This window comes from Thalassophryne amazonica, chromosome 5 (genome assembly GCF_902500255.1).
Source record: "Thalassophryne amazonica chromosome 5, fThaAma1.1, whole genome shotgun sequence".
NCBI lineage: Eukaryota > Metazoa > Chordata > Actinopteri > Batrachoidiformes > Batrachoididae > Thalassophryne > Thalassophryne amazonica.
The window spans coordinates 115,929,172-115,952,703 of NC_047107.1; the positions used below are offsets into that span (position 1 = coordinate 115,929,172).

Sequence of the window (23,532 nt, forward strand, 5' to 3'; positions counted from 1 at the left end):
GTTCAAAATTAGAAGTATTTCACCTTGCGTGGTATGATGCGATCTTAGACTATAAGCATGCATTATTGGCTACAAAGCGGACCTACTACTCTGATTTGATCAACAAAATCAAGCATAACTCAGAGTTCTTGTTCGACACGGTGGCAACCCTTTTGCATGGACAACCACCTGTAGTTCGCGCTCCTTTTACAGCACAAGATTTCCTGGATTACTTTGAGAAGAAAATAGAAGACATCAGGTTAAACATATCCCGGCATGCCTTAATCCAGCCACTCCACCCTGCTATTGATGTGGGTGCCACTACTGAGGTATTACCTAGATTTACAGAATTTGACAGTATCTCACTAGGCATGCTGACAAAACTCATAATGTCAACAAAAAGCACAAACAGTTTATTTGATCCTATACCAACAAAACTGTTTAAGGACCTGTGGCCCACTCTTGGGCCAACTGTGCTGGAAATTATTAATCTTTCTTTAACTTCTGGATCTGTTCCTAAATGTTTCAAATCTGCAGTGATTAAACCATTACTTAAGAAACCTAATCTTGACCCTAGTGTATTGACAAGCTATCGGCCGATATCAAATCTATCATTTTTCTCTAAAATTCTGGAAAAAATGGTGTCACGGCAGCTCCTAGACTATCTTACTGAGAATAATCTCTTTGAGCAGTCTGCTTTTAGAAAATATCATTCCACAGAGACGGCTCTCACTAAAGTGGTGAATGATCTTCTGCTTACAATGGATTCGGACACCACTACGGTTCTGTTGCTGTTAGATAGTGCTGCATTTGATACAGTGGATCATCATATTCTACTTGATAGGCTGGAAAATCATTTTGTGATTACTGGGAGTGCCCTTGCATGGCTGACTTGACCAGTCGTTCTCACTGTGTTCTGTACAGTAACACTACCTCTAACCTTAGTGACATGAAATTTGGGGTTCCATAGGGGTCTGTCTTAGGCCCCCCTGCTTTTCTCCCTTTATATAGCACTCCTTGGGCACATAATGCAGCGTTTTGGGGTTACCTTTCACTGCTATGCTGATGATACTCAGTTATACATGCTGATAGCTGCTGGTAATCTAAGGGTTTTATGTGGATGAGAAGATTGCCTTGCATCAGTGAGAAGCTGGATGTCAAGTAATTTCCTACTTTTAAACTCCGTTAAGACTGAAATGATGGTTCTTGATCCACTGAAACATCAGCATCAATTTGACCAGCTAACCAGCTTAGCCTACGCTCGTGTGTCATACATTACACTGACAAAGTAAGGAACCATCAGGTAATTTTTGATCCTACATTGTCCTTTGACCTCCACATTAGAGATATTATGAGGACTGCTTTCTTCCACCAGCGAAATACAGCGAAGATTTGTCACATCCTGTCTATGGCTGATGCCGAGACCCTGATCCATGCATTCATCTCTTCTAGATTGGACTGCTGCAATGTTCTATTTTCTGGTTTACTGGAGTCTAGCATTAGGGGTCTCCAGTTGGTTCAAAATGCTACAGCCAGACTTTTGACATGAAGCAGAAAGTTTGACCACATTACACCCATTTTGGCATCCCTTCACTGGCTTCCTGTCCCAGTGAGATCAGATTTTAAGGTTCTGCTACTAACCTATAAAATTATTCATGGACTGGCACCTCTTTACCTAGCTGACCTAATTAAACCCTACGTACCGGCCCAGGCTTTACGTTCTCAGGGTGCAGGACTACTTTGTGTCCCTAAGGTGAATAAGAAGTCTGTGGGTCACAGAGCTTTCTCTTATCGTGCCCTTGTTCTGTGGAATGATCTCCCGGTGTCAATAAATAGTCAGATTCTGTGGAGACTTTCAAGTCCAGACTTAAGACGCACTTATGTTCCCTTTCATATGGCTAGCATACTTGTACAGTTTTGTTTTATGCTTTATACTCTTTTAATTAATTTATTAGTAATTGGAGCAGGCCGCGCACCTTAGTATTTCTCTGTTTTCTTGTTGTTTAATGCTGGCAAATTATACAGTATTTTTTTGTCTTTCTGATGCCTGATTCTGTTTTTTTCTCTGTTTAAGGTGCAGCTCCATCCAGAGATGGGAGTTGTTTGTGTTGGCAATCCTCCTGTCCTGTGCGCCAATAGCATTTCTTGTATATTCGTCCGTGAATTGTTCTGTGAATTGTTCTGTAATTTATGTTTGTAGCATGGCCCAAGCAGAGGGTCACCCCTTTGAGTCTTGTCTGCTTGAGGTTTCTTCCTCAGAGGGAGTTTTTCCTTACCACTGTTGCTCTGGGGGTTGGTAAGGTTAGACCTTACCTGTGTGAAGCGCTTTGAGGCAACTCTGTTGTGATTTGGCGCTATATAAATTGAAATTGAATTGAAATTGAAAATTGTTGAGGTCTAACGTTCTAAAAAGATTGTGGTCTCACATGCCATTCCAACTCATTATACAAGGTTTTGCTAATTTATTACCACCCTTAAAAAATGTCAGCTACGTATTTTATAAATATTACCCAATGTAGAGCCCGCGGATCCATATATACGTATATGTGTATCTTGTATTTAAAGCCAAAAGAAATTTGTGTTATTATGGACCGATTTGCCCGGGGGAGCCTGAGTCTTTGAATAAAAATGTAAGCAGATCAGAGTCAGTATTATTGGACTGCATTTCTATAACGTCTTTCCCTCTGAGTGAAATTGGTTGTCTTAATTTGTTTGCCATTTTCATATGTTCAGACACCGAAATGGCTTGAACGGTCATTGAAAGCTGATTTACATATGGGATTTTGGCCAATGTCTTTGTGTTCTTGTCTGCTTTTCTGGGTGTTTTCTTCATGCCTCTTGTTCTCTTTCTTATATTTGTTATTACCAGTTTTGGCTTTCCAGACGTTGCAGACGGTATTGTCACTTCCAGTCTTACTCTTGGGCAAGAGTTGTGTGAAAAATTTAGCAGCTCCTAAATCTAAACTGATGGCTTTCTCTCTCTCTGCTGAGCTGAGCATCATCTTAAATAGTTCTCTTTTTGGAGAGAGCTTGACTGTTCTCTAAAAATATTCAGATGGCTCTTAGATGAGCAGTTCTCAGTTGTTGACCCAGAGATTTTTTTTTTTTTTTTTTTTTTGCTGTAACCCATCATCCAGCTTTTTATTCTTTATTCACTGCATAGTGTCAGGCAACTGGACAGAATTTAGACTTCATCCAAATATTTTATGAAGTGGAAGGTGAACATTACTTTCAGATTGGTTTGTTCACTCAGTGGGGCCAGACTTCTGCAGGAAAATGTCTGCTGCCACTTTTTCTCTGCATTTTTAATGCCTTTGATCTTCTGCTGTTTCTGTTTTCAACCAGTCTCCCAAAAGTTCCATTGTGTCTTCAGGCATTGCTCTTACCACCTGCTTTCATACAGGGAGCTTGCAACATATCTGCATGTGGGGTATGAGCATTTGCAGCAATTGTCCAAAAAAAACAAAACAAAAAAAACAAATCAGTGTGGATGACACGCTGGCGGTGGAGGTAGCTAATTCCAGCTACATTTAACCCCCGATGAGAGCCGCATGGAAATACCCTGAAGTTGTAGGTGAATGTAAGAAAGAGGCTTTCTGATAGGTGTACATGATACACGTGTGTCATTTAGAGTATGTTGCGGGTGGTCCCACGTGTGAAAAAACAGCCCAGTTTCACAGATTCAGTGATTGCCGGTGGACGCAATTTTATTGGAACATGAGAAATGCAGCTCCTGTTTGGGGTACAGTTCGTGTGTCTATTTGTGTCATTTTTGCTCTACACATGATAAAGGGGTCCCACTGGAGCAGCTGGGTAAAGAGTTTACAGTTTAAAGAGCAAAGTGAGAGGCACTTCTTAGTGCGCTGCAGCGGGGGAGTCGCTAACACATCGCTGCTCGCCCCTAAACGTTTGACAGACTCTACGTCTTCAGCTCCTCTTTTCTCCCTGTGAGGCTGGTTTGCTGAAAACGGAGCATAAAAGTTTCTTGTTAGCAGTAACACTTTCACAGCTGTTTGAGGAATATAATGTGAACGCAAATGCTCGCTTCCCCCCCCCCCCCCCCCCCCCCCCCCCAATGTTTGACTATGTCACACTGTACCACTTGGGGGGAGATATTATTTATTTTAATAGCCAGTATTTTTTTATATTAATATAAAAAAAATGCTAAAAATGACATTGAGCCTGTTTTTCCAGAAAGCATTCAATTGAGTCAATATTTTGACCATCTAAAGATTATATTAACTGTGTATAATTATGTGTAACTCTTATTTCATCCTAATTACTCAAGATTAAAGGGATCATGGCCTGTGCTCCACCATCAGATACCGATTCCGCTCGACTCTGTTCTCCTTTTTTGGTTTTACCATTTGACCAAACCGGGTACCTAGTAACTGGTAGCTGTTACTAGGGGTAGAACAGCACAACATGCATGGTGATAATTGTATAGCGAGGCCTGTATTTGATTTGATTATTTACTATTAGTACTGTTTATAAAGAGGAAAGCATTCGCAAGGCGCAGAACTTCTGTGTTCCATGGGTGAATAAAAAGTCTGTGGGGTATGGAGCCTTCTCTTACCATGACCCTGCTCTCTGGAACGATCGACCTGCATCTATAAGGCAGTCCGACACGGTGGAGACTTTTAAATCAAGACTGAAGACCCACTTTTTTTTTTAGACTGTCTTATCATTAATTTATTATGTTTTTATGTTTGCTTTGTAATTTCTTTTTATTCTACTACGTTTTAAATTTTTACTGTGCCCTTTTGGATTTTAATTCACTTTGTGCTGCTGTGAGTTATGTGTTGTGTGAAGCGCCTTGAGGTGACTCTGTTGTGAGATGGTGCTATATAAATTAATAAAATTAAAAATTGATTTGAAATTGAAAGCTGACTATGTGGTACCAAAAGCAAGTCGAGTCACATCCAGCAGAGTCGGTACCAAGTGGTGAAAAAAGGGATATTAGCAGCGTAGTGTGATTCGCTGCATTCTCATCTTGATAAACAAGCGATGTTTGTTTTTGTTTTTAGGGTTGTTGGAGGGTTTGAGACACTTACTGCAATGGAAAATGTAGAGAGTGATCCCAAAACGGACAAACCCAAGGTACGAATATGAGACATTTAATCTCTTGTATGACGCAACCCTTTAATTTCCATGAAGACTTTCTCATTTTGTTTTCTTTATTCTAATAATCCTTTAGTGATTGAGCTAGTTGCAAATCTAAACTGAAATGTCTCAGTTATGGTCAGCTACAGAAGCACCTTTTGGAATTGCACACAAATCTCGTTGCAGTGTAAATTACAATGACAAAGGTGACTTTTATTCTGAAATGAAGGTGACAAGTAGCGATACCTCAAGAACCAGTTGATCTTTCATATTTAGCATAAGGGTGTACTTGGGTGATCCCTGACACCAGTGGATTACAGATTTGTGGGGACCAGGGGGATATGTCATCTCCTTATGACTCTTGTTGGATTTAGAAGTGTTTATTTCTCGCATGAGAAATGCCAAACATATTAGATTTATGCAAAAGTACAGCTGGTTTGCAGCCTATTCCGCCATCTTGGATTATTTTGCTTGACCAAACAGCCAGTCGATGTCATGCAGCCATTTTACTCTGATTGGCACTCACCTTATTGTGTTGCTCAGCATTTGCATGAAATAAACGTCTCATATTTTGGCCTCTCGTACCTGGTGGAATAGCGACTGTTGTCTCTTGCTGCTACAGAATGCCAGCGATGACTGAAAATGAATGGAAGCTTGTCGCTTTGCCTCTATTGCTTGCAGCTAATGTGACCGTAGGGTTAACCACCACAGTCAGAATGTTCATATCTGTTGTAGTAATATTATTTTGAATATTTGTAGGTTGTTTTTGTGCTCATTTAAACTATGCTTTTTTTCTTCGGTGATCAAAATGATTTTCCTCTTACTGAAAAACATTCCTTCATATAAATGTAGCTATAGTAACTCACAAACATGACTTTTCTCTGGATTAATATATTCCCTGCAGCCACATCCGTTCTCACCTTTTTCATGTATTTAACTACATTTGATTTTAAAGAATTTAGCTGGAAGAAATTACAGAACAAATCTATATACATAAAGGTTTACGTCTGTCTGTCCAGGATAAACTCCCAGACTATAATATGTAGCCCTAAAAACTATATATATTCTGAATCCTCATGACATGGTTAACAAACTGGTACCATTTTTTAAAAAGTTGAACTGAAAATTACCCCCAAAATAACCATTTATGTAAGACCATACAATGTTGTACCATGTGCGGTAAACTCCCAAACTATAATATGTAGACCTAAAAACTATACATATTCTGAGTCATGACATGCGGAACAAACTGGTACCATTTTTTTTTTTTTTTTTTTTTTAAAGTTGAACTGAAAATTACCCTCAAAATAGCCATTTATGTAAGACCATACAGTGTTGTACTATGTGCGATAAACTCCCAAACTATAATATGTAGCCCTAAAAACTATATATATTCTGAATCCTCATGACATGGGGAACAAACTGGTATCATTTTTTTTTAAAGTTGACTGAAAATTACCCCCAAAATAGCCGGCTGTGGGTATGACCAGGCAGATTCAAATTTCCAGCCCTGTATATGTGTTGGCCATCTCTGTTTATTTAATCCCTTTCTACAGCACACTCAGCACATCCACAGCACACTCAGCAAAACAACAACATGCTTAGGCTGAGGCTGTGGGTATGACCAGGCAGATACAAATTTCCAGCACTGTATATGTGTTGGCCATCTCTGTTTATTTAATCCCTTTCTTCAGCTACTTTGTTCTCAACTGTTAAGCACCTGACTGTCCTGTACAACCCAGTTTGCCTTCCTGTCTGAATACATTCATTTTGTTTGTAAAATTGCAATGTAAAAACAATGAAATACACCACTACCTCAATTTTGATTCATTGATATTTACATTTACTGTTACCTACAGTTTGTGTGTAATTTTGTTATAAATTTGATTGCAAAACAAAGTCTGCATGAAGGACTTCAAATGTGTTTGTCTTTTAACCAAGTATTTCCACTTAGTTTGGGGAGTCCACCTTGTATTTTTCTGCTGGACAAACTTTAGCCCATTAACTATTATATTTATAAGACATCAGCATCACAAAAACAAATGTTGGGCAATTGTTTTGATTAAAATGATTGGCATTTGTCTTATGTCTAAGACTGATTAACCTGGACAGCGCCGGGTACCCCAGCTAGTCCTGAATAATTTATAACCATCAAAAGCAACTGAGGAATACAACAGTCAGCCATTGGTGACACTGGTACAAAATAATAAGAACAAATCTTTATTTCAGTGTTATTTAATTCTGTTTTGGTGAAATGGAAGCAAGTCAATTCCTAAGAGCATATGTAAAATAAAAAAATTAAATGCAGCTACAGTCCTTTTATTGTTGTTGTAGTTTCCATTAGATTACCACTTTATTTGTATTCTCATTTGTCTTTTGTGTGTCAGTCGGAGATTAAGTTGCTGAGTACGACTGTGTTTGTGGACCCGTATGAAGAGGCTGACGCTCAGGTTTGTATTTGTCTGCGTGTGTGCACGATACAGCTTTTCAGACAATGAACAGAAATACTTTGTCACAATTGTAGTGTGTAGCTTCAGTGCAGTCAGTGGGGGGAAAAAAGAAGTTTCAGTGCAGTCTGTAAGGATTTGAAGAATGTCCAGTACTTCAGCACATCACATTTGAAATAAAACTGTCAGAGGTTAGGCATCGTTTGCTGTCATAAGATGTTATTCAAGAATGTTCGACATACAAGGAAAACTCTGGAGGTAGACAATAACCACAATTAAGTCTTAACACTTAACTGACTCAAGTACCATCTCCATCAATTCACTCTTGCATTTTGAAACACGCCCATAAAAAATTAAAAATGACTGAGGTGATCTCAACCTTCAGTCTTTGTTGTTATTGGTGGCGTTAATAGCTCAATTTTGTACGTGGGAGAAGATAAAAATTTCTTTCCCTCTCTACATTTTGTGGTTCAGTGTTATGGTAGGGGACACTTGAAAGTGTGGACAGGAATCAAACTACCACAGGCTCAGCTAATGGACGTGCTGCTTTTTCTCATCCCTGCACATCCTCCTGCCTACCTGTGCACGACCTCTATGTAAAAACCCCAAGCGTGTCACTGACGGTTATGTACCGTGCAGCAGATTGATATAAGCAGATATGAAGGGTGAAAAAAGATGAACACGGGAGTCGTTAAGTGTTGTTCTGCAGTGTGACTGGGTCGTCCTGCTGTATAACGTGACACTTATTTGATAACATTCACATATCTCGTGTTTCAGATTGCAGCAGAGCGAGAAAAGGAGATCCAAAAGGTGGAGGCGGAGAAGGAGCAGGCCAACATGGCCCTAAAGAAAGCACAGGAGGAGCAGGCACCAAAAGTCTACACAGACGGCATCGGGAAACACATCAACCCCTCCTTAATGTAAAGACGTACAACCCCTGCAGAAAAAAAAAATATATGTGCTGTCAAGGGAAAAAAATAACATGTTTAATTCTATGTTTCTGTGAAGGCTCTCAGTTGTCCAGGTAGTTTCCGTAATATAGAAGCTTGAATCTTCGACTGGACTGGGTTGCTTGACGCGAGGACATTTCGCTTCCACTCACAGAAGCTTCCTCAGCTAAACTACCAGAGCAAGAAATTTAGCTGAGGAAGCTTCTGCAATTAGAAGCGAAACGTCCTCGCGTCAAGCAACCCAGTCCAGTCGAAGATTCAAGCTTCTCTACTATGTTTAATTCTAGAAAAAAAAAAAAAAATAGTGATGCCTTTCAATCTTTGTGATGAATCCAAAATTATCTACATAAAATTTAAACTAAAACACAATAATTGATTGTAAGTGCTCACAGTGTGTAATACAATACAACCATATTTTAAAATTCAGCAAGTATCACACTTTAAAATATGAAAAAAGGTGTTAAAAAAGCATTTATGTAGAATATTGTCGTTTATTAGACAAATGGATTGAATTCACCTTTTTAGAAATGTATTATTCAGTATGTTTGTTTTTTAATTTTACTTTGAAAATTAGGTTTGTAACTTTATAGTTGTCTTGAATCAATTTAGGAAAATATCACATTGGATTTTTGTTGGAATAAATATTTGAAATTGTCAAATATAACTTTCTATTGACACAAATGAACAAAGAAGAATTAGAGAAACAAACTTTTTAAAAAAATAAGTATTTTAGGGTGGCTATTAAGTATACGTATTTGTAAAGTGCGACTGTATTTTGCGGACAGTTAAATTTTGGTATGTTTTGTTGAAGTTGTACGTCTTAGCTTTTTGTACCTACGTTAAGAATCTTGATTATTTCCTGCTGATTTCTGTGTAAGGACTGGAAAATGTGTTGGCGCAAACCTCTGTTTTTTTTGCTACATCATTCAGAATTATCTTAAGTGTTAAAAACGAGATGTTGTCAGACTATTTAAAAAAGATTTGGGGAGAATTTTGGTAGAATCTGAGCTGGATGATGAAAAACTGATCATCCAGAAGCAAGAAGCAGTAGTAAAAAGAAAACCAGCTCAGAGCCTTCAGACATTAAACAGGTGTTTATATTCTGCTTTTCATTTAGAAAACGCTCAGCTGCTAACGATGAAAGTGGACCTTCAACCAGTGGAGTGGCACCCAAAAAGTCCAAAGGCAAGACCTGCTTGAAAGACTTCAGCTCATGGTAGAACATTCTGTTGCCCAAGTTCAGCAAAATAAATATCAACCACATTTTGATTTTATTTCCATCAGTCCATTTTCTAAACCCACATGTTCCAGTTAAGAGTGCTGGAGCCTCTCACAGTGAGGCAGGTCCTCTGGACAGGCCACAAGTCACACACAAACACAGAAAATATGGAGACATCATTTCACTGTACCTGGATGTATTTGAAAGTAGGATCAACCTGGAGCACCCAGAGGAAACACACAAACACAAGGACAGCGCTACCCACTGAGCTACTGTGTTACCCTAATTATTTCCATAGTCTGTCGTTGCTTTGTAATTGTAAATTAAAGCCACATTTTTTTTCAAAGATGGTCTGATTGATGGTTTCTTTAAAGACCATAACATTTACTGTTCAGATGGAATTTTACATCTGCCAAAGATGTAATAAAATCATCAGTGTTTGTTTATTTATTTGTCTGTCTGCCTGTTAGCAAGATTATGTCAAAACTACTGCATGGATTTTGGCAAATTTTCACCACAGATGTTAGGCCATAGAAGACTCCACTGAATTTTGGAGGTGATCCGGATTCTGGATCAAGTTTCACTTTATATAGGCTTTGAAGGATTACTCTTAGCAGGATTATGTCAAAACTACTGCATTTATTTTGAGGAAATTTTCAATGCAGATACATACTAGGCTGTGAAAGAACCCCTTAAATTTTGGAGGTGATCTGGATTATGGATCATTTCACTTTATATAGGCTTTGAAGGATTGCATCAAAATGACTTCATGGATTCTCACCAAATTTGCACCACAGTAGTGGTCAGAATAATAGTAGTGCTATGTGACTAAAAAGATTAATCCAGGTTTTGAGTATATTTCTTTTTGTTACATGGGAAACAAGGTACCAGTAGATTCTCACAAATCCAACAAGACCAAGCATTCATGATATGCACACTCTTAAGGCTATGAAATTGGGCTATTAGTACAAAAAAGTAGAAAAGGGGGTGTTCACAATAATAATAGCATCTGCTGTTGACGCTACTAACTCAAGACGATTATGTTCAAACTGCTTTTTAGCAATCCTGTGAATCACTAAACTAGTATTTAGATGTACTATAACCACAGTTTTTCATGATTTCTTCACATCTGCGAGGCATTAATTTTGTTTGTTTGGAACCAAAATTTTGCATGTTTACTAGTGTGCTTGGGGTCATTGTCTTGTTGAAACACCCATTTCAAGGGCATGTCCTCTTCAGGATAAGGCAACATGACCTCTTCAAGTATTTTGACATATCCAAACTGATCCATGATACCTGGTGTGCGATATATAGGCCCAACACCATAGTAGGAGAAACATGCCCATATCATGATGCTTGCACTACCATGCTTCACTGTCTTCACTGTGAACTGTGGCTTGAATTCAGAGTTTGGGGGTCATCTCTCAAACTGCGTTGGAGATCATTGTAGATGAACAGCCTATAATTCTTTGCACCTGTGTATAAGTTTTTCCCTCTCCAATCAACTTTTTAATGAAACTACGCTGTTCTTCTGAACAATGTCTTGAATGTCTTATTTTCCTCAGGCTTTCAAAGAGAAAAGCATGTTCAACAGGTGCTGGCTTCATCCTTAAATAGGGGACACCTGATTCACACCTGTTTGTTCCACAAAATTGATGAACTCACTGACTGAATGCCACACTACTATTATTGTGAACACCCCCTTTTCTACTTTTTTTTTTTACTAATAGCCCAATTTCATAGCCTTAAGAGTGTGCATATCATGAATGCTTGGTCTTGTTGGATTTGTGAGAATCTACTGAATCTACTGGTATCTTGTTGGGGCAGGTCCAGCTCATGCACAATTTCTCGGATAGTTACACGACTAAAAAGCCACCGACAGCCGTCTGAAATCCATCTCAAAGCCGTCCTGTGACACCAACACGGAGGTGGTTTTGTCCCGCGCAATGAGCGGCACGGTGGCGCATCCGTCCGCTTCTTTTTTCATGAAAAAAAACTCCTGTAACAGTGGAATGTGCCGAAAAAGTGCTGCTGTCCACACCTTATGCCTTTTTTGTGGAAGTCAGACGACGTCCCGGATCAACAAAGCTTTCACGTTGGAAATGATCTGGTTGTTTCAGCGGGGTGTCAGCCTGTCGGAGTGCGCCGCGCTCTCAGACGCTGTGGGCGGTCTTTAAACCGGCTGGAGCACTCCTTAATCTGTGTAATCCCCATAAAATGGTCCCTGAAAGCCATCTGAATTTTCTCAACGGTGTCCACCTGGAGGTCTCTCACAGTTTCTGGAAAAATTTGATGCAAAGCTCCAAATCGTTCAGACATTTATTTGCAATAAAAATCCGACAAGTGGGGTGGACCACTGCTCACAGGCGAATGACGCAACCGACAGGCGTGAAAAAACTCACGCATGCGCACGAAGGTTCAAGCTTGGCTGATGCAATCACACGTGATTCAAATCCATATGGTTTTTGCAAAAAATAAAAACGTCAGATACTTTTCTGACAGACCTCGTATACTCAAAACCTGGATTAACCTTTTTAGTCACATAGCACTACTATTATTCTGAACACTACTGTAGATATTAGTGCATGGAAGACTCCACTGAATTTTGGAGATGATCCTGATCCGGATTGGCAGACGTCAGATATTTCTGATTGCTCTTGGTTTAGTTATTTGTCACCTTTTGTTTTCAGAGTATTTAAGTTGGGGAGCACGTTAGGAATTCCACTTTTGTATGCGATACTCTCTTTTAGTCAAAGGTATAAAGGTAACTGGGCAGACCACCATAATCATTATTATCATTTTTTTTAATATTAGCTTGAAAACTGCTTTGCAGTTATTGACTGGCTGATGTCTGGAATCTATAAACGTCACTGGATTTGTCCCTGGTGCTGCTCTGCCAGGCTTTGACTGCAGCAGTGTTCAGCTCCTGCTCCATAACAGGTGTTTTGCCTTCAGCAAGAAAAATGCTTCTCTTTCTAAACACAAAGCTTTCTCAGAAAATCTAAAATAACAGAACGATGTTTTCTTGCTGTGTAGAATACATAATACAATGGTTCCTTTTAATAGTTTGTGTTGTTACAGCTGTTATGAGTGACGGCACCCCTGTGTGATATAACGCTTGATGTATTGAATGCGCGGTCATAACCTGCTGCACATGAACATGGGTTTAGTCATGCTGGTGGCACCACTTAGCTTGTGTTTTTTGTTTTTCTGACTGAATAGTCCTCGGAGTGCCGTCAGCACTGCCCCTGTTGGGTTGAGATGAAGCTTTATAAAAGTGCAAAATGAAGTTTGTGCCCTCCGACGTGGTTCTCCTTTTCACACATGGAGCATGAAAGCTGAATCATGTTGATGGACATGTGATTGTTGTCTCGGCAGCACAGCAACAGAAAAGTTCAGGAAGGTTCTGGGACACTGAAGTCACAAAGTACATGAATAATTGAGATCTGTTTCTCACAAGCATCAAATGGGCGAAGTGAGACTTCGGATAGGATGAGCCACTTTGAGAAAATGGAAAATTTAGACACTCAGTTGACACAATCCCTCCAAGGCAGACGTTTGATTAGAACCAATCCAAATTTAAAACCTGACAACATTCCTTTATTAATTTGGGATTTTATTAATTCGTAGTGTCTGCTTTCAATTTAAAGTGTCTTAATGTCTTTTTTTCCACCTGCTGTTTAATTCAAAAGTAAGCCCCTTTGGCTGTTCCCTTATTTTTCACTCGGTGTCACCACAGCAAATCCGAAGTGGATTTGCATATTGATTTGGCACAGCTTTTACACCGGATCCCCGTCCTGACACAGCTCCACATCACATGGAGAAATGTGGCAGGGGTGGGGTTTGAACCGGGAACCTTCCACACTGAAACCAAGCACACTAACCGCTTCTTCACCGCCCCTGACGCCCACCTGCTGTTACATTTTTTTAGACCCTCATAGTACAGTAGTGTTCAGAATAATAGTAGTGCTGTGTGACTAAAAAGATTAATCCAGGTTTTGAGTATATTTCTTATTGTTACATGGGAAACAAGGTACCAGTAGATTCAGTAGATTCTCACAAATCCAACAAGACCAAGCATTCATGATATGCACACTCTTAAGGCTATGAAATTGGGCTGTTACTAAAAAAAAAAAAAAGTAGAAAACGGGGTGTTTACAATAATAGTAGTGTGGCATTCAGTCAGTGAGTTCGTCAGTGTTGTGGAACAAACAGGTGTGAATCAGGTGTCCCCTAATTAAGGATGAAGCCAGCACCTGTTGAACATGCTTTGCTCTTTGAAAGCCTGAGGAAAATGGGAAGTTCAAGACACTGTTCAGAAGAACAGCGTAGTTTGATTAAAAAGTTGATTGGAGAGGGGAAAACTTATATGCAGGTGCAAAAAATTATAGGCTGTTCATCTACAGTGATCTCCAATGATTTTAAATGGACAAAACAAACCAGAGATGCGTGGAATAAAACGGAAAACAACCATCAATATGGATAGAAGAATAACTAGAATGGCAAAGGCTCACCCATTGATCAGCTCCAGGATGATCAAAGACAGTCTGGAGTTACCTGTAAGTGCTGTGACAGTTAGAAGACGCCTGTGTGAAGCTAATTTATTTGCAAGAATCCCCCGCAAAGTCCCTCTGTTAAATAAATGACATGTGCAGAAGAGGTTACAATTTGCCAAAGAACACATCAACTGGCTTAAAGAGAAATGGAGGAATATTTTGTGGACTGATGAGAGTAAAATTGTTCTTTTTGGGTCCAAGGGCCGCAGACAGTTTGTGAGATGACCCCCAAACTCTGAATTCAAGTCACAGTTCACAGTGAAGCATGGTGGTGCAAGCATCATGATATGGGCATGTTTCTCCTACTATGGTGCTGGGTCTATATATTGCATAACAGGTATCATGGATCAGTTTGGATATGTCAAAATACTTGAAGAGGTCATGTTGCCTTACGCTGAAGAGGACATGCCCTTGAAATGGGTGTTTCAACAACACACTGACCCCAAGCACACTAGTAAATGAGCAAAATCTTGGTTCCAAACCAACAAAATTAATGCCTTGCAGATGTGAAGAAATCATGAGAAACTGGTTATACAACTAAATACTAGTTTTGTGATTCACAGGATTGTTAAAAAAGCAGTTTGAACATAATAGTTTTGAGTTTGTAGCGTCAACAGCAGATGCTACTATTATTGTGAACCCCCCCTTTTCTACTTTTTTGTACTAATAGCCCAATTTCATAGCCTTGAGAGTGTGCATATCATGAATGCTTGGTCGTGTTGGATTTGTGAGAATCTACTGGTACCTTGTTTCCCATGTAATAATAAGAAATATACTCAAAACCTGGATTAATCTTTTTAGTCACTGAACACTACTGTATGTATGTATATATTTAAAAAAAAAATCTGGCACATCATTCCTTTTTGAAGCATCTCCTCTTATGTACTGACATATTTTACATTGTATCGCAAACATTCTCACCATAGTTTGTAAAACTCCATTCTTTAGAAAGAGGTCCTTACTTGCTAAAATTCTTTATAATACCCCAACTCTGCTGTTTTTTCTACATCTAGTCCTAAATGTATTCTGTTAAGATAGGCTTTCCCAAATATGTTCACAGGCCAGATCTGGCAAAACAAACAAAAAAGCTTAAATTCCCAAATTTAATGGTTTCCCCCTTTGTTTGTTCATTAAAAGTAATCACACAGTCAAAATGGTCAGTAACAACTCCCTCGACAGGTAGCGTTTCGAGAATCAAGATTTGATCTTGGGGGCGGGGCGAGCTTTGGTGACACTGCATCTTGTGTTACATGAGGTAATTTAGCCGAGTTCCGAGTGGGCGCACGCAGACAAGTGGCATTGGTCATCTTACACACTTCTTGCACTCAGAAACTCTGCAAGTGATGATGCTAAATTATTTTTAACCAAATGACGATATTGCTTTAAGTCCAACACCTGCTCTCTGCTGGGATATAATGAGTCTGAACATTTAATCAGGGTCAAAGGACAAAAATGGGTGTTTACTCACTTTTTGGGGGGGCAGGGTGTGGGGTCTGGCCCAAATGTAAACTTTGGGTGTTGGGAGAGGTAATTGAGGAAGAGTGTTCTGCATGTGGCACAAGTTTTACCATGCATGCCCTTCCTGAAGCAACTCCACATTACATGGAGAAATGTGGGAGGGGTGGGATTTAAACCGGGAGCCTGTCGCACCAAAACCAAGTGCACTAATCACTTGTCCACCACCCCTGCTGAGCAATAATAGTCATGTATAATTTAAATGAAGATATAAATGGCTTTAAACTGATGTGAAGTCTGACATCAGAGTCTGTATGAGAGCCAAGTCTGGCTCACTTCATCTCTATGATGTCATAAATATTTCAGATGAACAGAAAATAGATTTGTGGTGTTGCTGAAATAAATCCTTTAACCTTTAGCAGCTGGAGAGGAAGGGAGTCGTGCGCAGCCTCCTTTTCCAGGACAGGTGATTCATTTCCTCATCTGGACAGTAAGAAGTGATCTTACCAATTACCTTTAGGACAGCTTCAGTGTGGAAATGGAAAGTGCAGGGGCAGCTGATGTTTGGAGTTTTGCAGAACGGTGTGAACGCTGGTATTAACAGCGTGAGAGTTGGGCTTTTCTTTGGGGATCTGAGGGAACTGCAGCTATGAGAGCGAAGCATCACTCTGCTCTCACAAGAATCAGCTGATTCATTCTTTAATATGGATGGGTATTGATAAGATTTTAGCGATATTGATACCATTATTGATCCTTATTGATTCCGTTATCAATACTTCTTGTGAATTTTCTGTGTACTAAATGTAGGCTTTACAGGTTTTCTATGTCAACATTTTATTGAGTCTTAAAGTAAATAAATGTGAAATTGGTCACTGGATCCTTAAACTCTGAACATAATAAACTCTACATGGTGGATCCTTGATCTCTGGTCATTAATATAAATAAAATCTGTAGGTAATGTCAAAAGCTTTTCCTTTCAGACATTATTGGCATGAATATCTTTCCATACATCTGAGCTCTTGCAGCTGGCTGTGCTGCATGTCAGGATGTAATTCATAAAGAATGCAGGGCGTCTCATTTTGGGAGGGAAAAAAATGTTTGTCTCTTGTTTATTGTCTGTAGTACAGCGTTTGGAAAGAGGTGTCATTTTATTTAAAGCAGCAGTTCGTTTTGAAGTTATTAATTCTGACTGGACTCTCTCAGCAGAGAGCAGTGCAGCGTTTGGAGCTGTGCTAACAGAACAGAGGACGATTCTCGTTTCTTGACTGCAACAAGACAAGAGTCCCAGTTAACGACTTTAATCCACACAAAAGTGACTCATGATTGACATATTTTAATGGCTTTGAGAGGGGTTAAGAAGTGGACTTTCCATTTCTGAAGGGCAGCGAATCAAAGAACCAACAAGCCAGCGGATGGAAGTATTGCTTCATTGGTTCACGTTTCAAAGTGGAGTCGTGCTGCAGAAACAGTTGATTACAGACTCGCTGGAGGATCTGCAATTAAGGTAGAGGAATGATCATTTTCCCTACAAACACCCTCAAAAGCAACGGCCGCTCTGAAGGACCGATAAGAGAATCATTAAGCACAAAGGCTATTAATATTGATGGATCGAATCATTTCTTAACGATACTCAAAGAACCGGTTCTTGATATTCAACCCTACTCTTTAATACAACGAACCACGGTATTATGAAGGTATAATCCATGTTTGGTTACAGTATCAAAAGTAGAAACTTCCTGTGCAGTAATCCAAAAGTTCAAAACACATTTTAGAAAATGCTACTTTACAGAAAAATTGCACTCTAAATAAGCTCTAAGTCATAATCAGTGGTCACTGGTGTCATCTGGTCCCTGGAATTTGACATGAAGAAGCACTTTCCTGAAAATATTTGGTCACGCACCCCCGCCCCCCCAATAAATACACATAATCTGTAAATAAATGGTGTCTTGCATTTTGTTTCAGTGTGTTTCTTCCCTATGCACCCACTTTTACATTGTTTTTCTGCATGTAAAGTACGATTCAATGTTTTTTTTTTTTTTAGTCATTTATAATTTTAATGCAACCATTACAGGACATTATACAAAATTCATAAGTAAGCGAGAACAGACATTTCTAGGTTTAAAGCTCACCATAATTGGACTCTTATTGGCTGTAATACTGCTCCATAGAACAGGTGCACCATACGAGAAACCTTTGTGTTCCTCTTACTGTCTCTATTTTTGGGACAAAGATAGAATGATTGTGAGACTTGGATGCCAATAGGTGAAGTAAGGCCATGGCTAAATAATTGCCTTTAGTACCAGCTCTCTTTGGACTGTCCATGGGTACTGCTGGAATGTCAAACAGTTACTTCAGGAGACTGTCAGGAGTTGCATTGTGAGGCTGTCAGTTATGACATTATTGGCCATGTGGTGCAGTAAGTTTGTGCATGATTCAGCATGCAGGTGCTTCAGTTCTGAGGATCCCAGCAACTGTAGAAGACCAAGGGGACGTGCACGTTTCACCTAGTTGCAGCAAACAGGTGGTTATGTTGGAGTAGTGATGAACCAGTTGTCTGCCCAGGTGGTTCCATGGTGTGTTAGATGTGGCACCGGCGTGTATGCTCCTAGAGCAGACTTAACCAACCTGTTTGATATTTTTAAAACAGTCTGATATATTTAGAACATACAAAATATAAATGAATAAATAAAATAAATACAAAATCTGGACAGGAAGATGTTTAAGTGGATCAGGTATAATAAAAAAAAAGGCTGGCTGATGAGCAAGTCGAAACCACATTCGCCCACTCTCTTCCCACACAGCATCTCTGCTGATGTCTCTTCTCTCTCAGCAGCTGACTTCAAAGGACCAGCAACTAAAAGTGTGACGGGGAACAACTGATGTTCACAGACTCAGTCGTGACAATTCTGTTAATGCTCGCTGACATATGCCTGGTCTGGTTTTTTTTTTTATTATTACAGTACTGCAGTGATGATGTGATGCTTTTATGAAGACTGACCTCTACATGACCCTGTCTGTGGAGTAGCATCCAAACTGAAGCGAGTGTTGCACATAAAACCCTATTACGCGGTAATAAACGGCCATCTCTGTCGAAGCTTGGCTTTATCAAAACAACCACGTCGGACAAATGTGAGTAATTATCCCGTACGGCTCCAAAAATAGCATCAGGATAGATTTTAAAATTCCATCAACAGTTCACTGTTGTGTCTGCCAGACTGAGCAGAGGCGTTCAGGAGGTTTTCAGATGATGGAGAGCTGTACTTGCAGCCGTGCACCCCGCTGTGAATCTTCAAATGGGAATTGTTCTGGAAACTGGCCAATGAAACCTGGCGGAAAAATGTTCACACTGTAAATTAATGCAAAGGTTGATCACGAAGATTAAAATATTCCTAAACAGCCCAATGTTCTTCAGCTTTTGGGTTCAACATAGTTATGCTAATTACCATATTTTCCAGAGTATAAGTCAATTTTTTAATGTATCGTCAGATTTAAATTTTGGATTTTTGTGCATTGTTGTAATGTAGTTTTATTATTGATATTTTCCGCTGATTGGAATTTATTTTGTCTTGTGCTTTGATTCCTGTGAAAGCCCTGTATCATCAGTAAGTATAGTATATAATGAACAGTGTTGTCAAAGTAACTTTGAAAAGTTACTTTTTTAGTTGATTTATACAGTTACTTTATGCAGTTACTTAATTAGAAGCTGCCACAAACTTGTAACTAATAAGTAATGTAATTAATAAGGTAACTAGTAATCTAACTTGGTTACTCTTAAAACTGAACAATCAGCTGAGTATTAAATCTTAAAAAGAACCAATTTAGATTGAGTTACTTTATTAATTACATTCAGCAGCTGCTAATGAAGTAACTAAAATATAACTGTATAAAGTAACTAATGAAGTAACTGAGTGTCACTTTGGCAACACTGATAATGAATGCATGATTTTTGTTTTTAAAAGAATAAATTCCACTGGGGTATGTTGCAAGGCTCACCAGACTGGTTAACAGAAAATGTGACATAATCCAGACAATACAGCAAGTTTTAAATCACACATAATAATGGATTTATCAGGAATGCTTTAAAAAAAAAATAATTTTTATGCATATGAGACATTAAGCTGCAGTGTGTACGATTTACTGTCAACTAGTGGTGAGGTTGCAGATTGCATTATGTCGCCAATCACAATTTTGATTCTTCATGTTTTCACTTCTTCAGAGATGAGGAATCATGCTCCCTTTTAATAAGAACTAAGAGGTGGAATAAGTATGTCCCTTTTGAGCCACTGTATCAACATGGCGGTATCTGTGATGCGGCCCGCTCCCATGTAGCTGGGGAGGACTTATTCTCAGCTCATGAAAACAGTTTGTTGTTGCAGGTAATTAATTATACAGTAATGAACAGAAAACTATGACTTTTCTATTCTGTTTTTGTTCATAACTGTCCCTAAATCCTACACATTATAACTAAGTATTTTCTGCTCATTTCTGGCATCTTCTCTTGGGGTAAAACTGACTGATACATGCAGATTCCTTTGTTGGAAGCTTGTGTAAGAGTTTTAACAGAACCTGTCCATTTCACAAATTTTCTTATTTTTATTATTTATTTTTAAGCACAAACACATTATGAGCAGTGACCTGTTGTCTTGCTGTTATCCAAACCTACGTTTTTCACAGTTGATATAGCTCGTTACTTTGATCCAGTTTTATTTTGAAAACCCTACATAAATTATGCTTCATAATTACCTTTGTGCTAGCCTGTTTACAGTTTGAATGGTGATACAATTCCATACTTACCCATACAGCCTAACCATTTAAATTTGCTCTTCATATACACTCAGCGACCACTTTATTAGGCACACCTTGCTAGTACCGGGTTGGACCCCTTTTTGCCTGCAGAACTATCTTAATCTTTGTGACATAGATTCAACAAGGTGTTGGAAACATTCCTCAGAGATGTTGGTCCATATTGACATGATGGCATCATGCAGTCGCCCATTCACCCAGTCTGCCCATTCTCCTCTGACCTCTGACATCAAGGCATTTTTATTCACACAGTTTGAATTTCAGTAAGTCGTCTTTAACACATCTAGATGCCTAAATGCACAGAGTTGCTGCCACATGATTGGTTGATTATCCATTTACATGAAGTAATTGAACAGGTGTATCTAATAAAATGACCGGTGAGTGTATGCCGTGCATCCAGAAAGTATTCACAGCGCTTCACTTTTTCTACATTTTGATATGTTAGAGCCTTATTCCACAGTGGAATAAACTCATTTTTTCCCCTCAAAATTCTACTCACAACACCCCATAATGACTACATGAAAAAGTTTTTTGGAAATATTTGCAAGCTCATTAAAAATAAAAAACTAAGAACTTACACATATGTAAGTATTCACATCCTTTGCTCAATAGTTTGTTGATGCACCTTTGGCAGCAAGTACAGCCTCAAGTCTTCTTGAATATGATGCCACAAGCTTGGTGCACATATGTTTTAGCAGTTTTGCCCATTCCTCTTTGCACCACCTCTCAAGCTCCATCAGGTTGGACGGGGAGCGTTGGGAACAGCCATTTTCAGATCTCTCAATCAGATTTAGGTCTGGGGTCTGGCTGGGCCACTCAAGGACATTCACACAGCTGTCCAGAGGTCAAAGGTGCTCTGGAGCAGGTTTTCATCCAGGATGTCTCTGTACATTGTTGCATTCATCTTTCCCTCAATCCTGTCCCACTGGCGTTTAGGAGGATTTGTGTATAGATTGCGCACAAAATTGGCCCATATTCACCAAACATCCGCAATATCCGTGTAACATGCCTGTATGAGTCGGCCATCATCCAAACACGTCTGTGATCATCTGCAGAGGCACGCATGTCCACAGCCAGGATTTTTGAGCTGCTCAAAAATCTAGATGCGGATAACATCCGCCTTACTGGGACATTTGTCAATTTTGGCCATTTTTTGCGGATGACAACAAACGCCCGTACTCAATTCATGTGCGATTAATCCTCTCCCCAGTGGGACAGGGCCCTAACTAGTCTCCCAGGTCCTGTCACTGAAAAACATCCCCACAGCATGATGCTGTCACCACCATGCTTCACTGTAGGGATGGTGCCTGGTTTCCTCCAAACATGACTCCTGGTATTCACATCAAAGAGTTCAATCTTTGTCTCATCAGACTAGAGAAATTTGTTTCTCATGGTCTGAGAGTCCTTCAAATGCCTTTTGGCAAACTCCAGGTGGGCTACCATGTGCCTTTTACTAAGGAGTGGCTTCTGTCTGTCCACTCTACCATACAGGCCTGATTGGTGGATTGCTGCAGAGTTGGTTGTCCTTCTGGAAGGTTCTCCTTTCTCCTACAGAGGAATGCTGAAGCTCTGACAGATTGGGTTCTTGGTCACATCCCTGACAAAGGCCCTTCTTCCCCGATGGCTCCGTTTAGACGGGCCACCAGTTCTAGTCCTGGTGGATCTGAACGTCTTCCATTTAAGGATGAGGGACCTTCAGAGCAGCAGAAATGTTTCTGTACCCCTCCCCAGATTTGTGCCTTGAAACAATCCTGTCTCAGAGGTCTACAGACAGTTCCTTTGACTTCATGCTTGGTTTGTGCTCTGACTCAACTGTGGGACCTTATATGTAGACAGGTGTGTGTCTTTCCAAATCATGTCCAATAATCTGAATTTATCCCAGGTGGACTCCAATTAAGCTGTAGAAACATCTCAAGGATGATCAGTGGAAACAGGAGGCACCTGAGATCAATTCTCAGCTTCATGGCAAAGGCTGTGAACACTTACATACGTGTGATTTCTTTTTTTTTTTTTTTTTTATAAATTTGCAAAAGTGTTTTCACAGTGTCATTTTGGGGTATTGTGTGCAGAATTGTGAGGAAGAAAATAAATGAATTTCATGCATTTTGTAATAAGGCTGCAACATAAAATGTGGAAAAGTGAAGCACAGTTACAGTGGTAAGTGCAAGATCAATGTGAACAAACTGCAAAACCACTTACTACATATATTTTCTTGTCCATCTGACCCTTTGACGCCCCCGTAACAGAATGTAAAAAATGCAATTTAACACTTATATTACAACCTATGATGATAGAATGCAGAAGGGAAATGTTTTTGTATGTTGGGGTACAATCTGACCCTGATCTGTACTTTACAAATAGACTGCGTTTCTTATTTGATGCAGATACTCAAAGCGCTTTACAATGATGCATCATATTCATCTGTACAAGGTGCTCAACTGCACAACAGGGGTAACTGGGGGTTGAAGGCCCTTCCTTAAAGGATCTTACTGATTTTCCTGGCTGACTGGGAATAGAAACAACCCAACCCATCCAAAACAAAAAGTCCATTAGTGGGGCAGTACAGCACAACAATTGTTCATTTTGTGATAAAAGCATAATTTGGCACACATATTCTAAATTAACTAATTTACCAAAATTGGAGCAACTTGATCTTTTGACCCTTGTACAAACTGAAACTGACCTTTATCACCATTTTTGCTGTTTTTACCCCATAACTCCACGGAATTCAGTTATAGATAGTCCAAACTATACTTTTTTGGAATCATTATGATCAGACAAATAATGTGGTAAAGTTTAACCTGATTGGAGCATTTTTAAATTTTGACCCCTGTGTAATTCTTTATTGACCCCTGTAGCTCATTAGAGGGCAGCTCCAGGGTGGCTCCATATCTTAAAATAAACAGTCAATTTAGAATATGTATGCCAAATTCCATGCTTTTATCACAAAATAAACAATTTTCATGGAAATGTTAGCTACGCTGCACCACTACATGGAGTACCATGGGGAAAACAAAACA

The 23,532-nt window shown here is 39.4% G+C and overlaps 1 protein-coding gene across 1 annotated transcript in view; it reads left to right on the top strand.

Annotated features, from left to right (window-relative positions):
* Window positions 1–9,706, top strand: part of ppil2 (peptidylprolyl isomerase (cyclophilin)-like 2) — a 69,176-nt gene extending 59,470 nt beyond the window's left edge. Inside the window, exons 17-20 of the mRNA XM_034171149.1 lie at window positions 5,007–5,079; window positions 7,470–7,532; window positions 8,307–8,449; window positions 9,597–9,706. Of these exons, the coding sequence (XP_034027040.1) occupies window positions 5,007–5,079; window positions 7,470–7,532; window positions 8,307–8,449; window positions 9,597–9,699 (382 nt within the window). The 3' untranslated portion in view covers window positions 9,700–9,706. The remainder of the gene's footprint in view (window positions 1–5,006; window positions 5,080–7,469; window positions 7,533–8,306; window positions 8,450–9,596) is intronic.
* Window positions 9,707–23,532: the final 13,826 nt, after the last annotated feature.